The sequence below is a fragment of the Glossina fuscipes genome, unplaced genomic scaffold (assembly GCF_014805625.2).
Source record: "Glossina fuscipes isolate IAEA_lab_2018 unplaced genomic scaffold, Yale_Gfus_2 237, whole genome shotgun sequence".
NCBI classification, from domain to species: Eukaryota; Metazoa; Arthropoda; class Insecta; order Diptera; family Glossinidae; genus Glossina; species Glossina fuscipes.
The window spans coordinates 139,624-164,523 of NW_023998580.1; the positions used below are offsets into that span (position 1 = coordinate 139,624).

Consider the following 24,900-nt stretch of genomic DNA (forward strand, 5'->3'; position numbering starts at 1 on the left):
GCGTCAACGTAGGTTTTTAAGTAGTGCCTAAACGGCTATCCTCCTTGCAAAGGTATACCTAAATGGTCGTGCCATGCGGAAGGGAATAGGAGGGGTGGTTTTTAGCGGGTTAAAGTCTCGCACTGCCGTCATGTGCGCCTGTTAATGAATTTCCACCCCACAAAAAAAAAGCCCACACATACAGCACCCAGTAGGTGTGCAAACGCAGCCTCATCTCAGACAAAAGTTTCCGGAGTCGTCAAACAACAAGCCAGTAGATGTGGAGAACGTGGCAGCCTCCGAAAAGTTGGGCGGCTATATAAAATATTGGGGGTGATGCTGAAGGAAAATGATGGAAAGAGGCGGCACATAAACCAACGAATGCGCGACACAATAGACGGCATCAGATGTCTTGAGGAGCGTAACGTGAGTAACTATCGTGAAGGCTTAACCCCACAGCGCCCGATGGCACATGCAGCGTGCACCTTAACCTTAACAAGGTGTAGAGTAAACTTGCCTCGATTATTCAAGGTAATACTTAGGCACTTGGCCTCAGCCACGTACCTAAAACTGACTTCACTGGACACTGGAGGTCTGCTGTACGGTAGGCTACCTTTCAGCACAATCATCACAGCTTTCTCCAGCGATACATCAACGCCAACGCTATATCCCCACGCACTGATCACTCTCATAGCGCTTTCACTGCGTTTTCTATCACCTTTCGAGCCATACCCTTCCCTAAGAGGAGCAGGTCATCTGCATATGCAGTGAAGTCAAGTTTTCCATTAACTTCGCCGCACATGCCTTCTAGCTGCCTTAACAAACTATCCACAATCCGTGTGGACAACTTCTAAACACATCCCTGAAGACAATGTCGTTTCTGCCGACAACAAAAGCTCGCCACTAAGAGAAATCGCTAGCCTAGAGTTAAATTTCTAGGCAATTTACCTCTCCCAGCATGGCAAGTGTATTGTTCCCATTGAGAATGTCGAATGCACCCTTAAAGTCGATAAATATGGCTAAAACACTTTTCTCGTCACAATCCTTGGCACATGCCTGCACATGTAGCCAGGCATCTTCCGTACGGAGACTCTTGCGGAAGTCGAATTGCCTCAAAGACAGACCAAGAGTAGGAACCATCAGATTATACAACACTAAGAAGAAACTTCACCTATAATTTGGTTGCATAAGCCAAAAATTAGTTCTGGCATTTTGCTAAACCATAAGGGTAAGCAAGCGTTGTCACAAGGGGTGTCACCAGCAAGCAGCAGCAACGAATCCATATACCTAATTTAGTCATCCAGTTCTTTATTGAAATTACAATAAAGGCTTGCACAAACAACCTTCCGTACGGGCCTTCAACGGACCCACAAACACCATGACTATTTGCTAGGGCAAGTATAGCTTCCACGGTCACATCATTCACAATGACAGCAGAGTGGCTATTGTGGTCAAGGAATACACGGCACCTGTACTAATGCCACTCCATTGCCTACCTCACGCATACACTGGCCGAACTCACACGCAGTTATATTTCAGTATGAGCAAGGCCATTTTCATGGCGAGCTACCACCAGAGCAACCATCCTATTGTATTCCGTACAGGCGGAGGACATCATAAATTGACCCGCTGGGAGCACCCTAAATTCACAATTTCTACAGTGTGCAGCGTTCGTACACACACTGTATCTGTGGCCACTTTGATCATAGTTTCGATAAATTATCCCCCTCGCCCTGCAGTCTTTAACCATATGGCCAAAACTGAGGCAGCGGTAGCGCATGGACACCTCGTTGTAGAGGCGTACCGGGGACGACTCAGAATGCACTCAGCAACACTCTACCAGCAGCAGGTGGCGGATTTATAACGTCCGCCGCCTTTCTCTAATTCTTCGATGCGGCTTCTAAAGGGAGCATTTTCGGCCACCAGAACTAATAGAATCGCCTCATACCTGCCACCAAAGCTTAAAAGCTCACTAGCCCCCTCTAGCGAAACTAATCTGGTGAAAGAACGCAATTCTGCAGGCGAGTAGTCATCGCCTTCACCTGGCTTACCGACCCTGCAGCAGCATTCCATTCCTCCACACGCACTGGCCTGCTAGCCGCGGTTTTCGGCTTGCGCCTCTTCACCGACCGTGAACCAGAAACCGTAATCATCGAATCACTACGGTGCATGTTCCCTTTAACCGCGGTGCCGCTATCCGACATATCGGACGGATTGTGGTTGCGTTTTGGACTACGCCCTTTTAATGGTCCAATCTTTTAGTCACCCTTCGCCACCACACACTCTTCATCGGAGGACGTCATTTCCTCGGATACCTCCCCAACAATACTCTTCGGGCCAGGGTTCTTCTTCCTACCCTTCCCCATTGCACACTCATCTACTGAGATATATTTATATAACTCACTCATTGCACTTGTACAGTAAATAAGGCTAAGTATTAGATTTCAATATATATATATAATTAAATATACAGTAAAAGCTCCTTATTAGCGGGGTATAGATTCCATAAAAATGTCGCGAATACAGAAAATATGTAAATACGGAATGATAATTTATATGGGATTATAGGGGGACTATAGGACACGTTCCTAAGTGAGAAATATATAAAAAAATCAATTTAATTGAAGTTTTTAAATATTTTGATTAATTATCTTCAAGCTTCGGGAATGGTTTGAAGAATTTTGTAAGTTTCTCTTGTTTGGTAGTTTGTAAACGCTCCTTCAATTCAGACCTAATAAGCAGTAGACGCATTAGCAATTTGCCTCTTAAAAATAAGACTTCGTTTCATAGACGGATCAATGTTTATAAAGAAACCGCCAAGCTCATCTGCCATTCTTACACCTTCACTAAGACTTTTCAAATTGAATGTCCCGTTTCTAGTGCTTGTTGAAGCCTCTTCTTCAATGGGCGGTGAATTTATCATTTCCTCCCAGTCGGTTTCAATCAAATCTTCATCTTGCGATTCAAGCAATTCCTGAATGTCACTTGATTCTATCGGTTTGAACCCAACTCGTCCTATTCCATTCGCGATTTCGGCTATGTTTGCAGTCAAAGTTTGAACTTGTACAGATTCTTCGTCATTTTCTACAGTCAGAGCCAGTCAGGCTTCATTTTTTTCCAGCTTGGCTTCATTTCTTCCAATAATTCTTTTATGTTTACGATGCATTTTGCTACGTCAAATTTCTTCCTGCATTCCATAACATTCATATCAGGATTACATTCCATATTATCCAACGTTCGTCTAATGTAATAGACCTTAAAGGGCTGGCTTATTCCTTGGCCCATAGGTTGAAGCAATGCCCTCGTGTTGGGAAGTAAAAATGTCATTTTTATGTTTGGATGCATAGTTTCAAGTACGCGAGGATGACCTGGTGCATTGTCCAAAACTAGAAGTACTTTAAAGTCTAAATTCTGCTTTTTTTAAATAAGTTTCAACTTCAGAAATAAAAAAATTCCGGAACCTGTCACAAAAAATCCGCGAATAAAGAAATATATAGCCGCGAATATTGGAATTGGGTCGCATATTTTTAATCCGTGAACAGTAAAACCGCGAACAAAGTAAGCGCGAAGATAGAGCTTTTACTGTATAGGAAAAGAACACTCATCCCAACAATTAGACAGAAGTATAAGGCTGCTCCGCACCTGCCCACTAGGCTCCGAGCCACCACCAAAAGGCAAGCAGCAAATAGCGAATATCACAGCACAACCACGCCACCAAACGGTGAGAGGTTGAGTACAGGAACGCCACCAACGTAGAAGCAGAGAACCACAATGGTCCGTGCTCGACTACATCTTTTTATCAAGCCAATAGTCCCAAAAAATAACACTCTTTTCACTCATTGAATATGTGACAAAAAATAAAACTATTTATTTTATATTAGAAAATAATTTCTGCGTATTTTCACAACTTTTTCAAGTCAAAAATCTGCATCAATACCGACTGTGGTGATTTCTCAAAAATTTGAAGAAACTCTGAGTTTACTTTATAAATGTATATAAAAGATTTTTTTTTTTTTTGAGCCGATAGCCTGCGTTGGTAGTGCTCAATGTCTATTTTTTTAGTCTAAGAAATTATTTCATTGGTCTAATATTATAATAATAATAATAATAATATTTTTATTTTTATGGAATTTACAAAGGTAAATACGTTAGAAGTGGCTATGTCCACTGAAACTAGGCGTTTTTTTTAAATCGCAAAATTATATGTTTTAGAGCTTTACATCGTTTTCACCCAAGTTTACTTGGTTTCTGTCGAAAAAAAATATAATTTTCTCCTGCCACTACAAAAACACATGTGCTAGTTGCAAACGTCAAACTTCAACTCAATAGACGGCATTAGAACTATCTACGAAAAATGCCGGATTGAAAAGGACGCCGTACGCAATATTCGCAAGATCAGTGATAAGAGTCTCCAAACTTCGCCGCGCACATACGCGCAAAAGGTGATGGTGCGAAGTGACGGTAGCTCGCAAACCTCGCCGCTACATTATGCAAGCGAGGCGAAGCGAACGTGCCTTGCAGCGTGTAAACGTAAGCAGCCCGGGCATGTGGACACACTGACGCGGCAGACGTACCTGACGGCCATCACCCACCGAAGGACGTGCATTAGGTGAAAGTCGGAGCGAAAACGAAGAAGAAAAGAAAGGCAGACCAGTCAAAAAGACTTCTTAAGGGTAAACCCGATGCGATTATCATAGCAATTAATGGCGGGGTCTCTTATGCGGATATTCTCCGCAAGGTTAAAGATGAGCCGCAACTAAGTCAGTTTGGTGAGACGATACAGAAAATAAGAAGAACGCAGAAAGGCGATCTTGTATTGCAATTAAACCAGAGCGGGGGGAAGGCAGAAGAGCTGAGAGTGGCAGTGGGGTCCTTTTTAGGAGGGGAGGCAGAAGTAAGGTGTCTGAAGCAACTCAAAATGGTCGAGTGTAAACGCATCGATGAGGTCACCACCAAGGTGGACATAAGCTACGCACTTAACTCTAAACATGGGGTGACAACTGCAAAAGTGGTTAACTTAAGGAAGGCACAAAATAGAACGCCGACGGCGCTCATTAACCTGTAGCAGGAAGAAGCCGCTAAACTATTGGCAGGTGGAAAACTGCGCATCGTCTGGCTGATGAGTAGGTTCAGAGAGCGCATAACTTTGTTGAGATGCTTCCGATGCCTGGAGATTGGACGTATGGCGAAGCAGTGTGGAGGCCCCTCTGACGGATCAAAGGCTTGCCGAAGGTGTGGAGAGGAAGGCCATATTGCGAAAAGCTGCGCTAAGGAGCCTTCTTGCTCTTCTGCAGGGGGACGTCGAATGTAGACGCGGACCACGTGGCGGGAAGCAGGAAATGTCCGCTGCTCAAACAGGCATTGGTCATTAGAGCGCGGAAAAGAGAATAATGCAGATTAATCTTAACCACGGCGAAAGAGCTCATGACCTATTTCGGCAAACGGTCGTTGAGAAAGAGGTAGAGCTGGTACTGTTGAGCAAACCATATCAAAGAGCAGGACAAGGTACCTGGGTAACCGATGCGTCCAAAAAAGCAGCAGTTTGGGCATCTGCTTCTTTAGTACTCTTGAATGTGGACTGCCAGGACAGGGGATTCGTTAGCGTGACATATTTTGCAGCTACAGTTGCTGCGCTCCTCCAAGCTGGACACAAGGCGGATCCCAGTGCATGCTAGACGAAATCGTGGAAGACTCTGGGGACAAACCCTCAGTGTTAATGAAGGGGGATTTCAAAGCTGGGGACTTCAACTGAGGTAGTAAGGCCTGCAATGCGTGAGGAAACAGTTTGCTGGAGTCATTCGCCGTGCCAAAATATCTCTTCTGAACGATGGGCGGAGGGATACGTTTCGAAAGGCGGAAAGGTGGTCGAAAATAGACCTCAATTTTGTTAGCGACGGCCTAGTGGCGAGATGCAATTGGTCGTTGAGCAAAGAATTCACAAACAGCGATCACCAGGCCATCTTCTTCGACGTACAACCACAGAGAACAGAGGAAATGGGTAGAACGAAACTACCGGACCGAAGTGGAGAGATTCATTCTTCCACGACGACGTTTTTAGTATCATTATGGACCCCTACGAGCAGAGTGACGGTACGGCTGGCAAACTCCAGGGAAACGTAATAAAGCTATTATATTTATAGAGACGTGGCCATGCCTCGAGGAAGAAGGGGATCTCTGTGCTATTGCTGGACCGACGAGGCAGCGTCCCTGAAACCCAACTGCTTAAAAGCCCGACAAAAAATTCAGCGCTCGACGGGGAAGGACGAACTTTAATGGACTGCTGCCACCCTACAAAGACTTGCGCAGTGACTTAAAGAAGGCCATAAGGGCTAGGAGAAGCTTTGATCGAATAAGCCAGGATGCTGATATCAATTCGTGGGGAAAAGCATATAGAGTCGTCCTGAAGAAGGTCCAAGGAGAGAAAACGCAGTAAATCACGTGTCCGCTCCGGCTCGGGCGAATAGTAGGAACACTCTTTCTGCAGAGGCCACTGAACGAGCCATCGTCATACCGATCAGCCTGCCGTTTGGACACAATGGGGAAGATATTGAAGAAGGTACTATACGAACGCCTGCTAGTCGTGGTCAAAGAAAGACGAGCTCTCTCGGATAACCAGAATGGATTCAGAAGAGTACGGTCTACGATAGAGGCCATAAACCATTTCGTGGCGCTAGCCTCAGACGCTATAGCCGGAGACCGATGGAGAGGCGGTGCTGAAGACTACTGCGCCGTCGTTACGCTAGACGTGAAAAACGCCTTCAATTCGGCGGACTAGGGAATTTTTTGTAAAGCCCTCATAAGATTGCAGGTTGCAAGGTATATACTTTAGAGTCGCATAAAATAACGGCGGGTGTCCCACAGGGGTCAGTCCTTGGTCCTCTCTCGTGGAACATAATGTACAACGGCGTCATCGGCTTTCCCGACGATATAGCAATCGTAGTGGTTTCAAAATGCGTCGGTCAGTTAGAAACGAGGGCTAACGAGGCTATCGTTAAAGTGAAGGTGTGGCTGCAGGAGATGGAGCTAAAGGTAGCAGAGCATAAAACAGAGGCGTTTCTAAGAAGCAGCAGGAAGCGCGTGGAAACATGCTGCAAACGAGTCGGGAAGCAGACGGTGCAGTCATCTCCCGCCCTGAAATACCTGGGAGTTTTGCTCCACCATCGACGTAAGCACCACGCTGAGCACGCGTCTAAGAAAGCTGGGCCATGGCTGTTTTCGAAAGAAACTGTTCAGATTCTTGTACAGAAACTCGCCAAATTGCCTGGCATGGTCGGAAACTAACGAAGATGCAGAGCATAGCTTCAAAGAACTTCGGTGGCTTGAAACACAGCGAGTGGAGAGAAGAGGGTGTTGAAGCCAATAGTGTTACACTAAGGTACCAGCGTCGGAAGCGACAACCAGCTTCCGCGAAATAATGCCTAACGGTGGTACCGCAGGAGAGAATGGTAGAAGAAACGTGTGGAAGGAGGCGGAGGAGAGGGGAGGGTAGTTTTTCGTACGTATGCGCTATGGATGGCGAATCGTGCATGCTTCTTCTCAGAACCAGCAGTATCTTTCGAAAATTTTCTACTTCCAAACCCGGAAAGCAAAAAAAAAAGAAAACGCAGCAACCAAAAACAAACACACCGCAACACAAACATACATAACCACCTCTAAAAAAACACAGCACGTACACATGCACACACACGCCCACATCATTAACTACACATGTCGAGCGATTTCTAATAAGCCCTTCGTTTCCTTTTTACCGCCACTTTATAAAAAATACAAAATTATGACGAAAAAAATATTTATCATACCTCCTAAACATTCTACATCAAAGTCTTTTATCCCCGAAACAAAAGATTATTCGTTCCAAAGCACAAAGGATCAAATATCATCACATTCTACAAATCTTTTCTTTATTACACACATCTTAATGAGCAGACGAAAAGGTATTTCTTCAAGGACATACATTATTTATGATTTTGATAAAAAAAGACAGGTGGATAACGCTTGAAGGTAAGTTCGCCAACATATCTATCCTATATAAGCAGAGTTTTCTCTTTAGTTATTTTTAAAAATACTAAAACCACCAAATCGGTTAGTGAGAGTTCAATTACTTAAAATAAAAAATATGAAAATTACAAATGGAACTTATCAAACATCAATTTGAGGCTTTTTGGAGATTACGTGAAGGGCTTCGAAATAGAAATGGAAACAGTTCGCAACGAAATTTTTCGCTGCAGCTGAAGAATACCAGGAACGAGATAGCTGTTGGGCAATAGCAGAATTTAAATTCTGAGAATTAACTATTTGCAAGTTGGAGTTGGTATATACACTAAAAAGGCTACAATTAATGTGAAAAATGCTGATGCCTATTGCTTTAAATGGTGCATATTAGCGCCTTTCGCTTACAAGTTTGACAAACCGTTGAAGGAGTATTATGCAGATTAGCTCAAACGAGCTATTATAAATCGGAAGTATTCGCGAGATTCTCATTAAATTTTGAAACATTCGCATTGACTGACATTGAAATTTCCGCTAATCAACTCCGACATCAATCGGTTTTAGCAAAACAACAAAGATTTTAGCATAAATACATATGAATTGGTACGTTCCAAGGGTACATGGAAAGTGGTTGGTCAAGCAAGGGCGACAAAGGAACCTAAAAGTTTGCATATCAACTTTTATTCTTCGTTTATAACGAAACGACTAAGCAATATCATTTTTGTGTTATTACCAGCGTGCAGAGGTTGGTGAGAGCATAATACAGGCGATGCCATAAATCAGGACAGTTTTGTGATTTGTGTCAAACGTTTTCCACCATGACTGGAACCCGCCATAAGGAAGGTTGCACCAAAGTGAAAAGTGTATTTCCATCAGCGGGACCAAGTTTAAAAATATGGAGAAGAAGTTGTCGCCGCCAATAATCTCATATGCTGATATGGAGGCTGTGCTTAAGCCCATAGTCTATTTTTTTGTTAAACATATGTGCAATGAAAAGTGTGATGAACAGTATACTTTTCTTGGTGAGTATACAATAAATTTTGTTGTTTTTCATTTAAGTAATTAATCGAATACTTTTATTTATTTCTAGTTTTTATTAGGAGAAACCTGCATAGCTGAATTTCTTAATCATGCAGCGGAAAATGGATGACCTTGATCAGCTGTTCTTAGAAAAACTCCGCAAGACTTGAAAAATTATTGAAAGATGAACAACCAACGGAGGTGGAAAACACCGAATGTTACGTCTGTGAGGAAATAATTTTACGATATAATGTAGCATTATTGATTCATCGTAATCTACTTCCTTATTAATCATTTATGCTAACTTTACACTTTCTTCTATTTCCACATAATGTAAATCCAGCTATAACCTAGTTAAGATAACCCACTTTAGCTGTAACCCACAGTAAATGTAACTTTAGTAATAATCTAGTTTAAAACTACTATTTTGCTTAAGCTAGCGTAATAATTTATTGTACAAGACACTAACCACAGTTTAGTTGAATCAGAGTCATAGACTCAGAAATAGAGGAAAGTTAAAAACGCCAATTTATTATTACATTTATTGTATTTCCACCACAATCTACTAGGTTGCTTTGATAAAAAAATTCCCAGATCGTCTTCATTATCGTCAGAAAATGAGATAATTTCGGGAGTTTGTGAAGTAAAATGATTACAGAGTCGAATGTCGTCTGGGAATCATAACTTTCGGTCGCAGTATTGATTCTCGTTTTCCCCGATAATGATAATATTTATGATAATGATGAAGATGATATTACATTGTTGCTCTTTAGTTCCATTTTTAATTTTTATTTTAAGTAATTAAACCTCACTAACCGATTTGATGGTTTTAGTGTCTTTAAAAATAAATAAAGAGAAAAATCTGCTCATATGGGATAGAATTGTTGGTGAACTTACCTTTAAGCGTTATCCACCTGTCTTTTTTTTATCAAAATCATAAATAATATATGTCCTTGAAGAAATCCATTTTCGTTTGTTCATTAAGATATGTGTAATGAAGAAAAGATTTCGTGGAAATTTGTGTAGACATGTCTACCCACGATTATGTTTCCTAGCTTTTTTTTTTATCAGAATCCTATATAATATATGTCCTTGAAGAAATCCCTTTTCGGTCATTAAGATGTGTATAATGAAGATAAGATTTATCGAAGAAAATTCTTTGTGACCGTAATATGAGGGTGTGATTCAAGCGATACACATATGATGATATTCTATCGTTCGTACTCTGGAACAAGTAATCTGTTGTTTCTGGGAAAACAGAGTTTAATGTACAATGTTTAGTAGTAATGAAAAATACTTTTTCTTTATAATTTTTGTATTTTTTCTAAAGTGGCGGTAAAGGGAAAACGTAAGGCGTATTGAAGATCACTCGAGATGTGCCGTTAATATGTGTGTGCTTGCCCTTTTTTTTTTGCTCTGCGAGCTCGAGGAATACAATCTTCAAAAAATACTAATGATTCTTAGTAGCAGCATGCACGATTTGCCATCCACGACGCCTACGTACTAAAAACCTCCCCCCACACGTTTCTTTCACCACCCTCTCCGCTGGACCGTCGATGGGTATTATTTCGCGGAGGCTTGTTGTCGCTTTCGATGGTGGGATCTCAGTGGAACACTATTGGCTTCCACTTCCTCTTCTCTCCACACGCTGTCTTTCACCCCGTCATAGTTCTTTGAGCACTCTTCTTACTCTCTCTTTGGCGCTCCAGACCTCTTTGCTGGCAGTTAACCCCTCCAATATTTCACTCGGCTCTATTTGAGGTCTGCCATTCTCGAACCTTCTGCAGCGAAAGATGCTATGCTATGTATCTTCATTCGTTTCTGAGCATGCCGGGCAATTTTCGTGCCCGAATCTGAACAGGTACTTTCGGAAACAGCCATGGCCTGTCAGGAAATGGATGACGTAGTGATTTACCTCACCGTGTGGCCTTTCGATCCATTGCATTATGTTTGGAATAGGAACGAACGTCCATCGTCCTTTCGTTGCTTCGCCATGTGCCGAAACTCAAGGCATCGGATATATCTCTGCAAGGGTATGCGCTCTCTGCTGCTACAGATCAATTAGTCTATGCGCAGCTGTCCACCTGCTAATAATTTACCGGCTTCTCCCAACTGTAGGCTTATGACCGCCGTCTGCGTTCCACTGTACGCCTTCGTCAACATTTACCACTTCTGCGGTTGTCACCCCGTATTTGCACTTAAGTGCGTTGGTTACGTCCTCCCTGGTGGTGACTTCGTCGACGTCTTTTCTCTCGACCATTTTGTGTTGCTTCAGACACCATACTTCCGTCTACCCTCCTAAAAAGGAACCCAATGCAACTCCCAGCCCTTCCGCTTTCCTCCCGCTCTGATCTCGCTTGCATTCTGTAGCGGCGAGGCTTGCGAGTCACCGTCACTTCGCTTCATCAACTTTTACGCGTATGTGAGCTGCGAAGTTTAGAGACTCTTATCACTAACTGCATAATTTTTATAAATTCTTCTTGTTTTCCTCTACCGCAATGTTTGCGTATGATTTACAATCCGCCGAGCACAGACCTAACGGTCTGGTGGCTTTGGCAAATATGGATACTTCAATGCTACAGGTAGTTTGTTGACAACTAGAAACAACTATTACTATGTTGCTCAACAGATTAAAACATGTTTTCTTATGCAAATACTTATGTAAATTGTTTGTGTTCTACTTATGTATATATTTTATTGCTGGGCACATTTTCACCTAGCGTATACTGAATGGCGTATACAATTTTTCTCTTTTTTTTCTTTTATAAATGTTGAGTTGCTACCGTTTGTGCGGGAGAAGGATGCTCTTCTGATAATCAGAAAGAAAAAAACACATGCAAGCGACAAACCAGACTGACAGTTTGGGGTCTACGGGTAGGCATTTGTGCGGACGGCCTTTTCAGTAAGGAACCAAAGCGCTTTCTTACATACTGAAATAAAAGCGAGTTCAGTAAATAAAGAATTAAAAATCGCTTAAAAAGTGTTTTCTTTTCTATAAAATTGGTTTATGTGTATGTATTTATGTATGCGCACACAGCAATGCCGCCAAAGAGCCGTGGAGGATAGCGACCCCAGCGACCCCACTGCCACCACCGTACAAGAGCGGTCGCAAGTGGCGACCACGTCTCACCACAACGTCAGAGAAACGGCCACGCCAAAAGACACGAGCTCAAAGGGGTCCGGTCTTACAATTGTTGAGCGCCATGCCACGGTCAGTGCAGTAAGTCGCCATTCAACTGCAAGAAGACATGCGTAGGGATTTCACCGATGACCGCGCCGCTTCGAGGAAGTTTTCTTCCATGGAAAGCGATGGTATCGGCTTATTCTCAAACACCACCGAGAATGGAGGGTTATTGAACTACCCTGGCATCCACCCGGCATGCGCGTCCTCCGCCGCACCCAAGACACCACAGTACCGTGTGCATTCCCCCGAACGGCCTATGGAAGGAGCGACTCGGCTACGAGTATATCGGACCTTCAATCTTTTTCAAAGGCTGGCCATCAGCACTGATGAGGCCAGGTTGAATATCAAGACAGCATCCATCTACATAAGTAACATCGTCAGCACGTGCCAACGAAACATCCCACAGCCGAGAGTGTGCCAACAGATTGCGAGCCAACGTTGACACCCAACCCATACCTCGCTGGTACCTCATCCCAATGAATGAAAGCCAGAGGTACATATGGGCTGACGGGATCTCCGTCCAACGATCCGCCACTCCGATGTCGCAAAGCCGATGGCAACAGAGTGCTTGTAGGAGACTCCGCCAATGAAAGGCGGGTGATGGCACTGCTCCCATCTCGAAATAACAGCACTCTGCTCTGCGTATGCAACAGACCCCGCGGCCAACTTGGAACAACAGCACCTTGCTCTGCGTCAGCAATAGGCTCTGCAGCCAACTTGGAAACAAAACTGCTAGCCAACGATATGAGAAGCATGACAGCACCAACCGTGATACCGTCGCCTGGTATATTTCGGCTTAAGAGCTGCAAACGCACCCAGCCATGCAATCTAGCAGCAACAGCAGCAAACGCTCTGCAACAACGAACAGCGCCAGCCATACCTAAGCCATTACCGACAGGCCAACCCCAGAGAGGTCCTTCAACAGTCACTTCCGCCCCCGAAGAACGGAGGATCTGTGGGCATCCAAAGTTTTGGCCTCACAGTTTCTCCGTCACTGCTGAGGGGATGGGAGTGCTAATGTGAGAATAGAATAAGAGTACGGCAAGAAGAGATTAAGAGTAGAACAAGAGTAGGGTAAGCATAGATGAAGAGTGGGGTAAGAGATGAGAATAGAATAAGAGTATTGCAAGAAGAGATTAAGAGTAGAACAAGAGTAGGATAGGCATAGATGAAGAGTGGGGTAAGAGTAGAAGAAGAGTAGATTAAGAGTAGGGAAAGAATAGGCTAAGATAAGCTAATTAGGAAGGTAGAGTGAGTAGGTTGAAGGAGAAGAGTTTCGGCTTCAGAGTCGATCGATCGCAAGCGACGCAAGCGACCAGACGTTTTCTCGTAATTAGTTTTGGAGATTTAAATAAATGATTAGAGGAATCCCAATAAAATGAAGAAAGGAAATAAAGTACAAATTTCTTGTGTGGCCAGGAGATTGGTTTACTAAAAGGGGGTGGTACGAAACGTAAGCAAAATCCACCCGACGTGTCGGATAGCGATGCCGCGGTAAAAATGAAAATGTGACGCAATACCTATAGTTCCCGGTTCACGGTCGGGCGCTCTTAAGAGGCCCAAACGGACAACCGGCAAAGTGGCTGCACCCGCTGCCTCCGCCCCTGTAGTGGGCGCGGCAGCTTCCGTGACTAGCAGGCCAGTACGTGCGCTCGCCGAAGAATGTTTTACTGGAGGCTGCTTTTGAGCTTTTGGCCTTTGGTGGCGAGTACGAGCCGATCTTCTTCGTCTTGGTGGCGCAAAATGCTCACCTTAGAGGCTGCAGAGAGTTGGAGAAAGGTGGTGAACGTTTCAAGTTCCTCCGCGAGCTCTTCCCCCCGTTCTTGACGCTGCACAGACTGTTGTACCGCCAAAGCCAATAGAATCCTGGTCTGTGGTTGTCCGTAGTAAGAACACTGCTGACACTACTGCAATGTTGCCATCGCAAAATTTGGGGAAGTCGAGCTTGACGTTCCTATTGTGAACATATTAGGCCTGAGAGTTTTAGTTCAGTCCGTCCATAAGAAGATGAGTCGGTCCGCTTTAATGGATAAGCTATATGAAATGAACCTTAAAAGTTTATTCTCTGGTCGGGAGGAGGTTGACGGCGGGGTCCACCTTGTATCGAAACCGTGGGCAGATGGTGACAGCAAAACATATGTTATTTTCGAAAGCTACAGGACTACCAGGGGTTCCCTTTTGCGCGCTGGTAGAGTGTACGCTGAGTGGATTCTAAGTCGTTCCTGGTACGCCCCTACAACGAGGTGTCCATGTGCTACGGCTACCTCTGCTTTGACTATATGGCTAAAGATTGCAGGGTGAGGGGAATAATTTGCCGACACTCCGGTCAAAGTAGCCGTAGATACAGTGTGTGTACGAACGACGCACACTGTAGAAATTGTGAATTTAGGGGCTTCCAGCGGGTCATCTTATGATGTCCTTCGCATGTGCTGAATACAATAAGATGGTTGCGCGGGTGGCAGTTCGCCAATAAAATGGCCTTGCTCATACTTTAATATGACTGCCTTCGCAATTGTAAGGCCAGTGTGTGCGTGAGGTAAGCAGTGGAGTGGTATTGGTGCAGGAGCCGTGCTTATCCACTTGTAAGCGCAAGGCCTACCGGGGGATATCCGTGTGTTCCTTGACCACAATAGCCACTCTGCTGTCATTGTGAATGATGTGAAGCCACACTTACCCTGGCAAGCAGTCATGGTATCTGTGCGTCCGTTGAAGGCCCGTACGAAAGGTTTTTTTGTGCAAGTGTTTATTGTAAGTTCAACCAAGAGCTGGATGACTATCTTAGGCATACGAATTCGGTTTTGCTACTTGCTGGTGCCACCCCACTGATCCTGGGGCTGGATGCTAACGGCTGCTCACCCTTATGGTTTAGCAAGATGCCAGAACGAATTTCTGGCTTACGCAACCAAATGAGGGGTGAAGTGTTTTCTGAGTGGTGTATAACCAGAAGTGTCCAGGTGTTAAATGAGCCGATGGTACGCTCTCTATGGTTCAGTTGGGGCTAGTGACACTGATGTCACTATTGCCTTAAGGGCAGCAACGGGATTCTTGGATTTTCCATGAGGGGTGAAAGGTGGTTGGGGTGGTAGCGACCACCATATTATTAAAGTGGTGATGAGCTTTACCCCGGCCACGTCTGTTGAAGTTGATGTCAAACGTTGGCGTACTTCCGGGATAAACTGGGACACCTACGGGGTCCTTATTAGGGAGACGGTCACTGTAATGCCGCTTGGGAACTTCCAGAGGAAACCCTTAGATGAGCAGGTAGATTACGTAACTGAATTTGTTTGGAGTGTCAACGACTTGTTTTTCGAGAGATGCCGCAAGGCAAATTAAAGAGGGGTATAGTGGACACGTCGTCTGTCCGATAAAAGAAAGGCTGTCCGTCGCCTTAGAAGCCAGTTCCAGCGGGCAAGAGGGTCTAATGCTGCGAAAGCTGTTCAGCTCAGAGTCGAATTCAGGCAATGCCTCAATGACTACAAGCGCATGCTTATTGATTAAAGAGGACGATTGGAGAAATTTTCTGTCCCGAAACCGAGATGATCCTATAGGTCAGGTGTACCGTGTTATCAAGGGGAGAAAATCCTTGGAGATAAGCGGTATTTGCACTTAAAATGGGGTACCATCGACTTAGAGTGTCTGGATGCATAACTGGGAACATTCTTCCCTGGGCAGGATCATGAGGTGATTCCCAGTATTGGATTTGCTCCTCTTACTCCTCCCTCGGAAAAGTATGAGGTGGAGAATGCAATTTCCAAAGTCAGATCAAAAAGATAGCAAGGCATTAACGAAATTACCGTGGCGATGGCAAAAGGCCTATTGAACGTTATTCCTGATTACTATATACGACCTATTATCCGTGTCTGTCTAAAGGCTTTTTTAACAACGCCGTGGAAAATGGCAAATGTTTTGGTTCTGCTGAAATCACCTGATAGGGTGAGAAGTGATCCTTCGTCTTATCGGGGTATCAGTCTTCTTCCAGTGCTTAGAAAAGTATAGGCAGTTTGGCTTCCGCAAGGGTCTCCGCACGGAAGATGCCTGGCTACATGTGCAGGTACGTGTCCGGGATTGTAATGAGAAATATGTCTTAGCCATATTTATTGACTTTAAGGTGCGTTCGATCATTTTAACTGGGAAAATATACTTGCCAGGCTGCGGGAGGTAAATTGCCTAGATATTAAACTCTGGGCTGGCTATTTCTCTCAGTGGCGAGCTTTTGTTGTCGGCACAAACGACATTGCCTTCAGGGATGTGTTTAGAAGTTGTCCACACGGACCCATCAGTGGACCATTTATGTGGAACATTATGATGGGCGGTTTGTTAAGGCAGCTAGAAGGCATGTGCGGCGGAGTTAATGGAATACTTGATTTCTTGATTTTCACCTGCTCATCTTGGTGAAGGGTATGGCTCGGAAAGACATAGAAGAACGCGGTGAAAGCACTACGAGAGTCATCGGTGCATGAGGACATGGAGGAAACTGTAATGATGGTGCTGAAAGATAGCCTCTCGTCCAGCAGACCTCAGATTGAATGGGGTCAGTCTTAGTACCATGCATGATCGAGGCAAGTTTATTCCACACCTAGATAAGATTAAGGATAAACTTATGAAGATGGTAGAACAGATTCGCCGTATCCTCCTGTCGCCGAAGATTCGCGGGGTTTTGCGGCCTTTTCAGTCGCCCCTCCTCTTCTGACGCTCTTGGTCCGAGACTGCTTGATGATTATTCGCAACTAGCCTACAAATATATCTTAAGATACGTGCAGGCAAATCGCTTATTCTACGCCAAAATTGCTTTATCCCGTTGAAAGTACATAGAATGCCGAACTTTTTCCAGATTTAAAATTAGTTCTTAACGTCAATTTCCACAAGAACTTTTAAGACGTTCCTGAATTCAATTTGTTTCTCCCCAGTTAAGTCGAAACAGTGCCACCGGATGAGGCGTAGAACTTTAATAACATTACTTGTTAATCGGTTTGACCGATGGAATAATATAATGAAGGAAAACTATCGTCATCGCTTCAAATTTTCACTCGAGTTATATTTTGGCTTACCCACCTTCGTACGAAGATTGATTGATTGGTTCAATGTTTTGTAGGTCGTACGCGAAAATCCTATTCTAGTCGTAACAATGTTTTGACGACGTTTTGTTCACCTGCGGCATGGCTGCCAATTAGCTAGTATCTTGGGTGAGATTTATGCGGAAAAATCTTACTATTCTTTGATCAGAGTATACAATAAATAACGTTTCATACATTGTAGTCCAAAAGCTTGCACAAGCTGAATATGGTCCTTCTCCATTTATAAGTTTAAATATTTAATCCATTGCTATGTAGCACTAAGCAGCTAAATTTATATTACACCTATTTACATTGCATATCCAGTAAACCAAACCTTATGCTTTTGATTAAATGGAATGAAAGTATACATAGAGCTATAGGAATCTGATCAAGAAATTGAACTATTATTCCGCTTGAAAGTGTAAATGAATAATTTGTTACTGTAATCAGGAAATTCTAAATATATATAAAATATCTAGCAACTCATTGCACGCTATCAATACGAAAGTGATGTGATTGTACCAAGAGAAATATTAAATAATTAATTTTGTAAGCAAACGTAAATGCACGGTCAGATATGTATGTGTCGTTCATATTAACACAAAATCCTCAAATTCGTGGCTTATAACTTAATCGGCTTACCTGTACCGATAGGTCCACCAAGGGACAGTGAACACAGTCCTATGCTAGTGTAAAGGGAAGATGGTGTTGGAGGTGTATTTTGCCGATTGCCTACTGTTGCAGGACAACTCAAAACTTTGACATTATTTACATTATGATCTCCCGCCATTATTAAATTATTGTGCTGGGATGTTGAAGGCATAAGCATAGTGGTTGCCGTTCCATAATGCGTAGATGTGTGGTTGTCGCGCAAAGAACCTAAATTGCAACTATGGTTAGGAGCATACGTCATATATGACTAATTACACAAAAAGAGATAAAATGAAGAAAAATTTTGTTTAAAAAAATGTTTTTAATTCGCATACATATGCGTGCGAAAATACATTCGAGTACCACTTCCTTAATAATAATTTGTATTTACTTTTTACCTCATTTCGTGATGATAGGCCGGAGAGCGGCATTTGGGTTCTCAAATCAACGTCTGCATCGATGTCAGATAAGTTATCCCCGAAAGAGACGTTCGGTTGGGTATCACGCGCTGGTACTTGTTGATGCTTCCCATCTTTATCACTAGTACTTTGCACCTTATCTCTGACTATCTTTTCGTTGTTGCTTACACTGGATAGACTATTCTTGCAACAAGCGCGCCTTCGCTGCAACGTGAGTCGTCCAATTACAAGAGTCACGCATAAAAGCATACCAGCAGCTACAGCTATTATTAAATAAAGATAAAACTGCTCTTGATGTTCTGTGAAAAAAGAGGAACAAATACAAGTGGTTAATAAAAAAATCAATTGTGTCTGCCTTAGACGTTACAACTATTAGCACTTGTTTTCCCTTAAACCTTTCACTTTCTTCTTTTTTTATTCAAATAGTAACTGACGGGACAAATAAACATTTTTAAAGAGAAAAATAATAAGTTCACATTTAGACCCTGTATTTACATTTACTATTCACGACTTAACAAAATAACATTTTTTTCCAACAGCTAGCTCCCACTTTTGGGTGCTTTTGTTCCTGTAGTTTGTAGATGTTATTGGAAATTTTCTTTCAAAGTACCAAGGACGATTGGAGCAGAATGAACGCAAGTTAAGCTGAATTACTTTCTTTATATTAGGATTGCTATATGTAGCATTATTTTTATCAAAAGCTATTAATTTGACAATTTGACTACGAAAAACTAAGAGAAAGATAAAATTGATAACAGGTTGTTGCATTGCTTTCAAAAACAAACATGGTCGGCCAACAAACATGACTGAAATAACTTACAAGAGAAGAATGAGTTACATTTGTGTATCTTGACATATGTTTATAAATATTTATGAATATTTATGTTTCATATAACACTGGACGGACGTACACCAAAATGCATTTTTTAAATTATTACATTATTGCATTTAGGCGAATTTTTCTCCATTCCAAGAGGAGTTTCGCGTTCCTGCGAAGCGGCTTCATCCCTGCTGTCGTATTCACTACGAAATTCAAATAAATTCTGTATACTGTCAATATTTCCCGCTAAAACAAGACGCGTTGATAGCTACGAACCCCAAAATACTCTAAAAGGCCTCAAAGAGTATTTACGCGATCTTATCTCAGTTTATATATTCGAACCACCCAATTAATCATATCTGCACTAAATTTAGTCTGGAGTTACTTTAAGCCACTCTATGTCTAGTAAGCTCAACCGCTATTTTTGCGTTTGAGTCGATTGTCGAGTCGATTTATCAACTAATTAGCATACGGCAGTCAATGGTGTTTGCATTTTCATTATTTTCGCGTGAAAAACTTTTCAATACAAAATTTATTAGGACATTCGAAGGAAAAATATAATAAAATATTTTTACAAAGTGCGCATATTTCACAATTAATGTATATGAAAAATAATCTCATTAATGACGGAAATATCAATATGTGAGCGAAAGTAAATAATTATTTTCGATGCTCTTCGACTGCCATAAATAAATAATTTATTTGGGTTATTGTTTTGTTTATTTAGTCACTTCTTCTTTTTCCTTGCATTTACTGCATATATATTGTTATTGACACACTAATGATATTTGTCATATTAGTTGCAATAGTAGATAATCTTTTAATAATTTTTTGATCGTCTTAATTAAATTGATTTTTGAAATGACCACGATTAGAAAGTTTGGAAAAAAACTCTTCATACTAGGCACATATATGGTCTTAAGTTCACGTAATATACAAGCGCGCATACCGAAGACTAAAATTTAAAACAAAATTGAAAGAGAAAATAACTCCTAATATTTATGTCTTTGATTTGTAATCTGTAGTAGCGAAAAATATAAGCTGACATACATACATAGTTGAGGAAGTCTATAGAGAAGATGACCCATTTAAAAATATAAAATTGGTGTCAGAATGGCAATTTCGACTCTGAGATCCAAAGGCACTTCGGAAAATCAAAGGCCCTTTGAGGGCGTAGATCCATTGATGTTATTGGAAGAAGATGGTACGTTAACAAAAAATCAACTTTAGAGGACAAAAAATATCAATTGCCAAGAATTTTGAAATATTGGAAGAGGGAAGGTAAAAATCCAATTTCCGAAATTTTGCGTTTGAGAAATAAACAAAGTGTTGGAATTTCGTTACCCACGATGATAAGCGCGTGTTGGTAATTTTAAACCCAAAAAAATTGGGAGTTCCCCTAGAGAGGCAACAATATCTATGGCACTGTCTGAGTTCTTTGTAACGTCGATAATGCTTTGCCTTTGGTGGGTACCATGAGTTTTGAAGGACTACGCTATGATGCCTCTGTTGTACGGCCACCTTCCTATAAGCGCTATTTAGCTTTAATATCCGTTCAAAAGCAATTCCTGTCTTTTTGCCCTTAAGAATTAGCCTTGCGACCCGCTTGTTTCTTTGCTTCCTTATGAAAATAGATTGCATTTGATAGCATTGTTCAACGACATCACATTTCGAAATTAATTAAATTATATATAGGACACAAAAATCAATCGTCAACATTATACTGAAGAAGATATACTCCCGTTATGCTCATTCTGCGATGTAAACGATATTCTCAAAATACTGAAGTATTGACTGAAGTATTTTTTTGAAGTAAATATTTTAAAGAAATATGAAAGCAGTATATAAATGCAAGTTAGCAAAATAAAGCCGTGAAATATGTATTAAAGATATTTTAGAAAAAAACAAAAGAAATCTTTTGTGGACAAAACAGCCCTTTACAAGTGGCACACTAGCGTGAGACATCTCAATGAAAAACATTTGTGAAATAGGTGAAAATTGAACCAGAGAGAAAAGAAAATTTGGTGAAACGAAAAAAAAGAGGATTAAATAAAACGACGAAAAGAAAATATTATTGTGAAAAATCATAAAAGTTGAACTGAACTTTGCCAACACATCAGCAGCACCGAGTTTTTTTCGAATAATAATATATAGAGCATGTGGGTGGGTGTGGAAGTTATTTTAAAAGACAAAAAAATAAAAGGAAAAATTTCTGATAAAATTTCCAAAGCGAAAATTCATGAAACACCTGCAATTAAATCAGTGAATATTGTTAAGAGACAAAAAAAAAAGATAACGAACAAACAATAAAAAAAAGGCAAAGAAAAACGTACTCGCCTAATGTGCTTGTTACGATGAAGCAACAACAATTTCGGGCACTCAAAAGCCCATAAGGAACCAAAAACCGTTGCGCGAGAGCAAAAGCAAAAGCAAAAAAAAATTAAGGCGAATTGACAGATACAACTGCGGCAGAGGTTTGAATGGAACATTAGAATTCGTGCATGGGTGCGAAGCGAAAAACGGGTATTAAGTGAGATTCGTTGTCAAGTGAAGGTGTTTGATCGCGCAGACAATGTTTACGAATATTAATTGTAGTTGAAAAGTAATAAAATTTATGGTAAATTGAAAAGAAAAGAGGGAAACAACAAAACTCCATTTAATAATTGGTAGATGAGGCCTTTTGGAATATTATTAAAACAAATGCGTATTCATTATAAGCAAAATATAATAACGCAAGAATTGAAGGAAATGGAAAAAGGACCGTCAGTTAAGGCAGCGAAAACCCCAAAGGAAGTTCTAAAAACAAGCAAGTAAAGAAAGTTTTTAGAAAGAATCAAAGAAAAATTTTAATAATTTTCTTTTTATTACCGGTCCTAGTGAAAGTATGAAAATTGAAATTTAACTGCGTGGGAAACTTTACAAAAATGTTCAGCTCCTGGATATTTTCAGTGGCAATTAGAGGACTTAACTCCATAACCTAGTAAAAGCAAGCATTTAAATATACTTTCCCCAAAATAAACATATGTTTAAATCTCTTCTTTTATCAACGCTTTGTTCTGAAAGTTGGCTCTAAATCACGAAGAATAATTATTGCGTCTCTCGAAACACCGCAAACCACAACAAATAACCAAAATGCGATTGACGGGCCGCGACTCAGCATCGAGTACGGACAGCGATGCATCGAACGTTTCCTGCAGCAAGAATTTCCAAAGTTTGCAAGCTGACAGGGAGTCACCACCATCGCCGAGCACAAAATTATCATGAAGGATGATCAATCGTTCAAATTATGATATGCCACATGAAACCCGGCCATGTAAGCAATAATCAACGCCGAGGTCAACAAGCTGATTGCAAATAGCTAAATCGAACCCGCCAAGAGCCCCTACAACTCACCGATAACCACGACAGGGAATAAAAACGGAACTCGGCGTATGTGAATGGCCTTCTGCCATCTAAACAGTAAGTCGATGCATATCCTCTACCGAAAATTCAAACTATTTTATAGCCTCAAAGACCAGTGGCCAGTGGCTAACTAACAAGCTGCAAGAGGTCTAGGTAGAACCGCAGTAGTTCACCGATTTCACCACTCATTTCATGTCATTTTCCGTCGAACAGTATAGAAGGGGGAGAAGCGGCATGGAAATTGTGCGTACCAACACCCATGGGGGGCGCGATCTTGCAAGAGAACCATGACGAGCCCTCAGCGGAAAAGACGAAACAACGAAGTTGCAGTCAATAATACTGGCCCGGAATACACCGGGACATCGCCCGTTAAGTGCAAAACTGCTTGAGCTGCCAACAACATAAATCAGTCCAGCAAAAGCCGGTCTGATAAATGTTAACGGCCCTGCCGGAAGAGCCTTGGTCGATAGTCTTCTCACACTTCATGGGATCCTTTCGAAGGCGGCTAACAATGCGCCGCCAAGTCGGCACTTCCATTCCAGGGGCCTTACCACGTGGTGCGAATTTAATCCCATCCAGGTCGAGGAGACCACCACACGAACGCTAAAGTGAGTTCATTTGCAAGACGCTAAGCTCGTCACCCAACCCGGACAATGCCACACGGCTACCCGTCACGAGCAGCACGATCACCGTGTCGGGCGAGCCAGCCCCTCACCGTGCGCACTGCTTGCGAAGCTCCCCTTACAAATGTTTCATTTATTCTATCTTTGCATGTAATTACCCGCAGTGAAACTAACCAAATCGAGATGAAAGCCGGCAACAATTCCCAGTGGGGGTCCTTCGCAATCCAGTGAAGGCCCTGAGACCAATCTATTGCCACGACTAGCTCGGCATCGCCCTCGTCCGCGGACGGATGTGAGACTCCCGTCACCACCAAAACCAACAACTCCGACAAACAGGCGACTCTACTCGAACCCGACGAACGATCGCAAGGCTGAGCGAATGCACCTTTCATAAGGCACCGCCCTACCCCGCCGAAATGTGATGCCGAGGAATAGTTTATTATGTAAAATACAAATACATAGTATTATTATGTAAAATACAAATTTTTTTTTTATTTATATTTTTTTTATAAGGAAAACTGTCGTTCTAAATTAACAAGTAAATTCGGCTTAAAAAAATTGTGGTTTTCATCGGAAACGCGCGTCCCAGTGTTAAAAAGAAAGAAAAAAGAAAACGCATATCTTTAATCGGTTTCAACTCAGAAATCTACGAATTTTAGTTTTATAAAATTACAAACGATTGTAATGTTTCTATAAAGTTCGGTAGTAGTCCAAAATAAATCATAACAGAGTTGATTCCCAAGAATAGCTAGGTGGACGTGCTTAAGAGTTGAATTATTATTTATTATTATTATTTTAATTTTAGACTAATGAATTGAATTCTTAGACTAAAAAAAAGACATTGAGCACTAGCAACACAGGCTATCGGCTCTGAATTATTATTTAATAATATGCGATGTAATAGAATAGACATGGAAATAGTAACTTTGCCAAATAATAGTAGACACTTAGTTTTGTTGAAGGAAAATAGTCATTATTAATCAACTATTTTAGACATCATCGCAACATTAGAGGGCGATATAAAAATTTAAAAAGTATCCACATTACACTGATTGAACAGGGATAGCAGGATCAAACATCGAAGAATTAAAGCGGTAATGAGTAGTCACCGAAAGTTTAATTGGCTTAGGCCCATTTAATTGGGGTTACAAAAAAGAGTACAAACAACCAACCAACACAAAATAAAATTAATAAGAAATAAAATAAACTAAATTAACTATAGAACATAAATGTAATAATTTAATATCTTATAACAAATTGAATCGAAATAATAAATCGAAATATAAATACAATATGTTGTAGTGTGATTGCATATCGTTATATGCATCCACTTTGTAGAGCAAGCATATGGTATTGACAAGCATCGACTACCGGCGGCAGTGGTGGAGATGCTTCAAGATGCGTCTTCCTAATCCGTAGCAAGCTCGAAGAAGGAGCGGTAGACCAAGTGACGTAGGTACCGTCGCTGAATTGTTTGATTTGTACTCCGGGCAGCACCCGATGAAAATTCGCCTTATGGCGAACATGTCCGAACGAGCAAAGGATCCTCATCAATCATTCCCCCGAAAAATGGAGGATATGTAAGAAGACAAGGTCGTCCCTCGTTTTGGCCTCACCTGTCCTTCGTCACGGAGAGGGGAGTGTTAGGCTAATTTAATAGTAAATTAATTATTATATTAAGTCGGCGAGGGACAGTAACGTTAGCAAAAAACAACCTTGGAAAAAGTACGAGTCAGGTGACTTCCCCCGTCATCCGTGT

The 24,900-nt window shown here is 41.8% G+C and overlaps 1 protein-coding gene across 8 annotated transcripts in view; it reads right to left on the reverse strand.

Annotated features, from left to right (window-relative positions):
- Positions 1–24,900, reverse strand: part of LOC119642613 — a 143,149-nt gene that overhangs the window by 7,108 nt on the left and 111,141 nt on the right. For all 8 annotated transcript variants that reach the window (XR_005248095.1, XM_038041803.1, XM_038041808.1 and 5 more), the window contains 2 exons: positions 18,276–18,595; positions 17,869–18,145 (listed from right to left, as the gene is read on the reverse strand). Coding sequence is in view for 7 of the 8 variants with exons in the window: in XM_038041803.1 (XP_037897731.1) it covers positions 17,869–18,145; positions 18,276–18,595 (597 nt within the window). In the remaining variant the exon portion in view is untranslated. The remainder of the gene's footprint in view (positions 1–17,868; positions 18,146–18,275; positions 18,596–24,900) is intronic.